At 40.3% G+C, this 7,722-nt stretch overlaps 1 protein-coding gene across 1 annotated transcript; it reads left to right on the top strand.

The window, feature by feature from the left end:
- Nucleotides 1-409: 409 nt before the first annotated feature.
- foxb1a (forkhead box B1a) lies at nt 410-3,654 on the top strand. The gene has a single exon (XM_061969337.1). The coding sequence runs from the start codon at nt 578-580 to the stop codon at nt 1,514-1,516; it is 939 nt and encodes a 312-aa protein (XP_061825321.1). The 5' UTR covers nt 410-577; the 3' UTR covers nt 1,517-3,654.
- The last annotated feature ends 4,068 nt before the right edge of the window (nt 3,655-7,722 follow it).

Genomic DNA, 7,722 nt, shown 5'->3' with positions numbered 1-7,722 from the left:
GCCATACCTCCACACTGAGTGCATACATCCACACTGAGTGCCATACCTCCACACTGAGTGCCATACCTCCACACTGAGTGCCATACCTCCACACTGAGTGCCATACCTCCACACTGAGTGCCATACCTCCACACTGAGTGCCATCGCAGTTCAATTCCGGTTGCCGAGCCTTTTCACCCCTTTTTTTTCCTGTCTTCAAATGGAAATGATTTCCATTGGCCCAAGGTGTCCATGTAAATAGGTGTAAATGAAACCAGATTATGCCTTCCTCCTCCTCCTCCTCCTCCTCTTCCTCCTCCCATGGCAATTGTCATGTGACAGCAAAGAGGTGGCACATTAATGGAAGCGCCTCGGCGGGGGTCTTTTCTGCTCATGTCACCACATAAAACTATCAGATGGTTGGAGGAGGGCCATGGAGGCATCATCCACTTAGTCCACGACGCGCCCATGCAGCTCCTTTAGCGCGGGGACCAGCTGAGGAAAAAACCAACTCCTGCATGAGGAAACTCGCAGCAAGGACTTAAGGGTGACTACTTTTTTTTTTTTTTTTTCTTGGTTTTTTTGAAAATTACCAAGGATGCCTCGTCCGGGGAGAAACACGTACAGCGACCAGAAGCCTCCGTACTCGTACATCTCCCTCACGGCCATGGCCATCCAGAGCTGCCCGGAGAAGATGCTCCCCCTCAGCGAGATCTACAAGTTCATCATGGACCGCTTCCCTTACTACCGGGAAAACACGCAGCGCTGGCAGAACTCGCTGAGGCACAACTTGTCCTTCAACGACTGCTTCATCAAGATCCCGCGGCGTCCCGACCAGCCGGGGAAGGGCAGCTTCTGGGCGCTGCACCCCAGCTGCGGGGACATGTTCGAGAACGGCAGCTTCCTGCGCCGCCGCAAGCGCTTCAAGGTGCTGGGCGCCGCCGACCACCACCTGGCGCCCAGCAAGCAGACGTCGGACGCCGCGCACTACCTCCAGCAGCAGGCCAAGCTGCGGCTGAGCGCCCTGCAGGCGGCCACCGGCACGCACCTGCCGCAGATGACCCCCTACAACCTGGGCGTGACGCAGACCTCCACCTTCAAGCACCCCTTCGCCATCGAGAACATCATCGCCCGAGAGTACAAAGTCCCCGGCAGCCTGGCCTTCTCCACCATGCAGTCCATGTCCGCCGGCTACCCGCTGCACAACCAGCTCACCACGGCCTGGCCGCACATGTACAACAGCGGCGTGATGGACACCCATATGGCGCCCGGCGACTACAGCGCGTACGGCGTGCCCATCAAGTCGCTGTGCCACGGCGCGCAGACTCTCCCCGCCATCCCGGTGCCCATCAAGCCCACGCCGACCTCCATGGCGGGCTTCTCGGCGCTACCCCCGCACCTGCCGGCCTTCCTCTCCAACTCGCCCCAGTCTCTGAGCCCCACCTCTCCACAGACAGCCACCAGCCAAAGCAGCCCCGCCACCCCCAGCGAGACGCTCACCGGCCCGGGCGCGCTGCAGTCGGTGGCCGTGCACTGACCGCGGCCCTTATTAAAACCTCCGCAACGAACCCAAAGTTTATATATCTGTGTCGTCTGGACTCTTATCAAGGCGAGTTGCATATCGACCCACGCGTGTATATGTTGAATGTGTCGCTTTAAATCGTCTCCATGGAACATTCCAGCACAGAATCTCGCAGTATTGCTCTTCAAAACAAAAACATAAATTATTATTTGCAAAGTGTTGAAGGGAAGGTTTGTTTTAAGTCCAGTTTTATACTTGCAAAGCGTGTGACCTGAACTTTATAACGATAAAAAAAAACAACACCAAATAGTTCCCCTGGAAAAAAAAAAAAAAAGAGAGAACAATTCCCTCCCAAAAGAAAGACATTAAGTCTTTCTAAAAAAAAAAAAAAAAAAAAAATACAATAAAAAAACTCGTGACGTGCTCCAAAATGCAAGATGTGAATATTGCAAATAACTCCTACTGAAATGTTGTCAAATGCACTTTTTAGTTTTTAGATATCTATTTTCCAGGAGAAAAAAAAAAAAATGTTCTGTGAAGCATTTTAATTTAAAAGGCTGTGGTGACCACGTGATCAGTTGCTGTAAATTTGTACTTTTTGTTTGTTTTGTTTTTTAATAATAAGAAGAAGCATGCATTATAAACAAAAAAAAAGTGTTGTTATTGTTCATGTTGTTCATGTTATTTTTGTTTTTTCCCCCCCGTTTGTTCGTTTTGGCAAGCGCTTTTGAAAAGTGTGCAAACATTTGGAAAAAAAAAACAAAACAAAAACACGGTCATCCAAATATTTTCTCATTAAAAGTGAAGTAAACAATCAATTGTTTCTGATTATTGCTGCTCGCGTCAAGTAAAAATAAATATGGTCATTATTTATAATTTTCCAGTATGCAAATTACGATGATTTCCGTGGGTATTATTGTGCGTGATTTGAGCGTGTGAGACTTCCGTGGAAGCAAGCAGACAGACGTGATTTGTGCCCCCCCCATTAGAATGCGCGGTGCAGCCACGCCGCGGCCACAGCGCAGACAAGTGCGCTCATTCATCAAGCTGCAGGCTAAAATAAAGACAAAAAGTCCCAACAATAAACATTCCAAAAAGCAAGTTTGCGCCATTTTTTAACGCCATTTGTTGCATTTTTTTTGCAGCCGGCCTTTTGTTATTCCTGCACCTGCGCTTTCAAACAATTTTCTAAATACAACACGACAGGTTCTAGATTCTAATTTTTTTTTTTTCCTGCGTTATTTCAAATTAACTCAATGGAGCGTCGATGTATTAAACGAATCCATTCCGTCACTTTTACGCAATGGACTAGATCAAATAAAGGCCACTTCATTCTGCCTCATTCACTCCAATTGAAAGTGCAAAGAATAGCAAACTTCAACCGGGCCACCAATGTAGATTTAGCCTTTTTTTTTTTCCAGCAAGACAAAAAGACTGATTTTTCTTTTTCTTTTTTTCCACAAACACATTGCTGACTGGGGGACTAGGAAACCAGCCCCGAGACCCTTTTGGAATTTAAATCTGCACCCCTCCCCCGTGGACTGTTTGCACAACTAGTGTCACTTTTTTTTTTCTCTCTCTCTCTCTCTGCACTTTTGTGTTGCGTGTGCAACATTAAGTCTTGATTGATTGCATGATATTGGAACTGCAACAGGCTTTTATTTGTTGACATAAAAAAAAAAGAAGAAATAAACAAAACACAAATAGAAATTGAAGAGGCTATAACAATACAAACAAACAAAAATCCTTATTTACTTAACACTGGTTTTGTAGTCTTGATTTGTATTAATTTATTACAATTGCATAAAAAAATATTGAACTGTAATTTGTAAAAATGAAACAATTAGATCTATATGTTGGTTAATTAAAAAAAAAAAAAAGTATATTATTTATTTGAAGAAAAACAACATTGCAATTGTTTGGTTTCACTACTTTGTATTACTCAGCCCAACAATCTTAGCATAACAGCTCATTTATTGTAATCCATCCATCCATTTTCTACCCTTAATTATATATTTTGTGGCAATTTGACATTGTAATTCAGGGATGTCAAAGGGGTTTTCACTGAGGGCCACATGGCAGTGAGGGCCGCTTGTAACAGTGAATAATGTATGAATTTGCCTCTGGATTTCATTATTAATTACATCAATTGTTTTAATTAGACTGTCCATTTTACAGTAAAATCTTTACATTTACAACATTTTACTGTAAAATAGTGTTTTGTTTTTTTTGTTTGTTTTGTTTTTTTTTTACAACATTTTACGGTAAATGTAAAAACAGTACCACTGGTTTTTTTTTTTTTGGAGGGGTGTTTACAGAAAAAGCTGTCAGCTTAGTTGCCAGAATTTTTGTTTTGAATTGACATTGGTTTTTACAACATTATATCAAGTTCTTTTTTTATTCTGGCAACTTAGCTGCCAGTTTTTCTACCTTAAAAAACAAATGTACCATCTTTCCATTTACATTAATACACCGTTAAAAACAACAACCGTGGATTTCACAGTCAAAAACTGGCAGCTCAGTCAACAGAATTTTAACGGAAAAAAACAGTAGTCGGTTTTTTTTCCAATTCACAGTAATATGCTGTAAAGAACAATGTAAAATGTATTGTCATTTTTATTCATTTGATGAGTAGTTTGCTGTAAAGTTAAGTATTTTTATTTAGACAAAAACATGTTTGGAAAGTAAAATAGTGTTTTTTTTTTATTTTTATTTTATTTTTTTTTACAACATTTTACGGTAAATGTAAAAACAGTACCACTGTTTTTTTTTTTGGAGGGGTGTTTACAGAAAAAGCTGTCAGCTTAGTCGCCAGAATTTTTGTTTTGAATTGACATTGGTTTTTACAACATTATATTGTTAATAAAAAAACAGTAAAAGTTCTTTTTTTATTCTGGCAACTTAGCTGCCAGTTTTTCTACCTTAAAAAACAAATGTACCATCTTTCCATTTACATTAATACACCGTTAAAAACAACAACCGTGGATTTCACAGTCAAAAACTGGCAGCTCAGTCAACAGAATTTTAACGGAAAAAAACAGTAGTCGTTTTTTTTTTTCCAATTCACAGTAATATGCTGTAAAGAACAATGTAACATGTATTGTCATTTTTATTCATTTGATGGGTAGTTTGCTGTAAAGTTAAGTATTTTTATTTAGACAAAAACATGTTTGGAAAGTACGATAATATATACTGTAATATTTGTTGCAATAATGGATACTATTAAAGTTCAAAAGTTATGCAATTTCAAGCAATACATATGTTTTTTTCTGTCAAAAAAAAAAAAAAAATCCATTACATTTAGTGAGAAAATATGAAGTACTTTATTGATATAATTTCCAGGTGTTTGCGGGCCAGATAAAATGATGTCGCGGGCCAGACCTGGCCCCTGGGCCTTGACTTTGACACCCGTGTGTTAGACGGAGGCGTATGGCTATGACGTCATCTTCTAATGTGCATGATTGGCCACAACGCATGTGCGAGTAATTCTTAAAAAAAAAGGCTAAAAAGAAAGTATTGCTGTCAAAGAATTAAACATTGGAATTGAGATTAATCATGTCGTTTGCTTGCGTAATTTTACAACTTAAAACCCCCAATTAATGTGTAAAAAAAACACAATTAGATCTACATGTTGATTAATTTAAAAAAATAAATACATTATTTGAAGAAAAACAGCATTACAATTGTTTCATTTCACTACTTTGTACCGTATTTTTCGGAGTATAAGTCGCTCCGGAGTGTAAGTCGCACCGGCCGAAAATGCATAATAAAGAAGGGAAAAAAAACATATATAAGGCGCACTTTTTGGGAAAATGTATTTGATAAAATCCAACACCAAGAATAGACATTTGAAAGGCAATTTAAAATAAATCAAGAATAGTGAACAACAGGCTGAATAAGTGTACGTTATATGAGGCACAAATAACCAACTGGTATGTTAACGTAACATATTATGGTAAGAGTCATTCAAATAACTATAACATATAGAACATGCTATACGTTTACCAAACAATCTGTCACTCCTAATCGCTAAATCCCATGAAATCTTATACGTCTAGTCTCTTACGTGAATGAGATAAATAATATTATTTGATATTTTACGGTAATGTGTTAATAATTTCACACAAGTCGCTCCTGAGTATACTTGTGTGAAAAAAAACTGCGAAAAATAGGGTATTAGTCAGCCAGCAATCTTAGCATAACAGCACATGTATTGTTATATATTTCTTAATTATATATTTTGTGGCAGGTGAAAAGATAATAAACACATTTTTTTGGGGCAAAATAAATGTTACATTTTCAGACACTGAAACAACTTTCTCAACAATTTATCTTCCTCATTTTTCTTTCATTCTGCTTTTTATTTATTTATTTATTGTATCATTATTTATTTTTTTAAATCCACTCCTGCTACAACTTCTAATGTGAGGATTTCTCACTGGTGTCGAACGTGTGTTGTCCTTGCCGCTCCGCCATGTCACACTTAGACACCCGCCAAGGTCATCTCCATGGGATGAAATATAGGCCGCTTGCAAAAAAAAAAAAAAAAAAAAAAGCCCAGTGTTGTAGTTTAATTAAAATAATTCATTAAAGTGGAGGCCTGAGGTAATTAGTATGTATAATTTATGATTTGCTTAATGCATGCAGGCGGTGGCCTCTGCAATAAACTCAACTTAACCTCCAAGTATAGGGGAACTGATACAGACAGGGCTGTTGTTATTTACTACGTGTTTATTGTTTGGCTATTTGTCAAGAGGATGTGAGTGTTTCATAAAAAGCTGCCCGTTGTCTGGCGCCCGGCAAACAACTTATTTGTTTATGGCTTTATCTTGTGGATTTAAAAGAAAAGCACGTCAGATTTGTTATATAGCGAGGGATGAATCTCCCTCCCTCCCTCCCCAACATAGTGCATGTGTTTATGTTTACATCATGCTGCTGGTCACTGGAGTTGGAACAACAGTTGATGCTGACAGAATGAGGACATGCAAGTAGCTCGTCCAGCTTTCCCACTGCGAGCTGTCAGCTCTGACTTTTAGCGAAGACGGCAAAAGTGATCAAGTTCAAATCTATTATCTCGCCGAAATGTGTCAAGTTCGGGCAGGACTTGGACTTTTTTCAAACATGCTTGCTGCAGGCTGTTTTGTTTAAGCAACAGTCCTTAAAAAAAAAGAATTAAAACAACAATGTTAACCAAATATTGTCTCATGCAGCACTATAAACAGATATAGTGGTTTATGTATATAGAGCAGACCTGGGCAAATTAAGGCCCGGGGGCCACATGCGGCCCATTAAGCTTTTCAATCCGGCCCACAGAAGATTCCCAAATACCGTATTTTCCGCACCATTAGCCGCACCTAAAAACCACAAATTTACTCAAAAGCTGACAGTGCGGCTTTTAACCCGGTGCGCTTTATATATGGATAAATATTAAGATTCATTTTCATAAAGTTTCGATCTCGCAACTTAGGTAAACAGCCGCCATCTTTTTTCCCGGTAGAACAGGAAGCGCTTCTTCTTCTACGCAAGCAACCGCCAAGGTAAGCACCCGCCCCCATAGAACAGGAAGCGCTTCTTCTTCTGCTGTAAGCAACCACCCGCCCCCGGAAGAAGAAGAAAAAACGCGCGGATATCACCGTACGTTTCATTTCCTGTTTACATCTGTAAAGACCACAAAATGGCTCCTACTAAGCGACAAGGATCCGGTTCATGAAAAGACGCAATCTCTCCATCCGCACACGGATTACTACCGTATTTCACAGCAACTGATATTCCTGTGAACCGCACTGTGGATACAACGGGAGCACGTACGGTGAATATTCGCACCACAGGGAATGAGAAGTCATCCTTCACTGTGGTTCTAGCTTGCCATGCTAATGAAACTTCCACCCATGGTGATATTCAAAAGGAAGACCTTGCCAAAAGAGACCTTTCCAGCCGGCGTCATCATAAAAGCTAACTCGAAGGGATGGATGAAGAAAAGATGAGCGAGTGGTTAAGGTAAGTTTAAGTTTACGCGAAGAGGCCGGGTGGCTTTTTTCACGCAGCTCTGTCCATGTTGATATACGTATGTTTGTGATTGCACATTTGCGTACATTTTGGGAGTGAACAGAGTTGTTAGAACGCTGGTTTTTAATATATTATTAAAGTTTGACTGACCTATCTGACTGTTTTTTTGACATTCCTTTAGCGCAGTTAGATGCGGCTTACAACACCGGGCAGCT

The sequence above is a fragment of the Nerophis lumbriciformis genome, linkage group LG10 (genome assembly GCF_033978685.3).
Source record: "Nerophis lumbriciformis linkage group LG10, RoL_Nlum_v2.1, whole genome shotgun sequence".
In the NCBI taxonomy this organism is placed as follows: Eukaryota; Metazoa; Chordata; class Actinopteri; order Syngnathiformes; family Syngnathidae; genus Nerophis; species Nerophis lumbriciformis.
The sequence above is the reverse complement of the archived record's forward strand: the minus strand, read 5'-3'. Positions and strand labels throughout refer to the sequence as shown.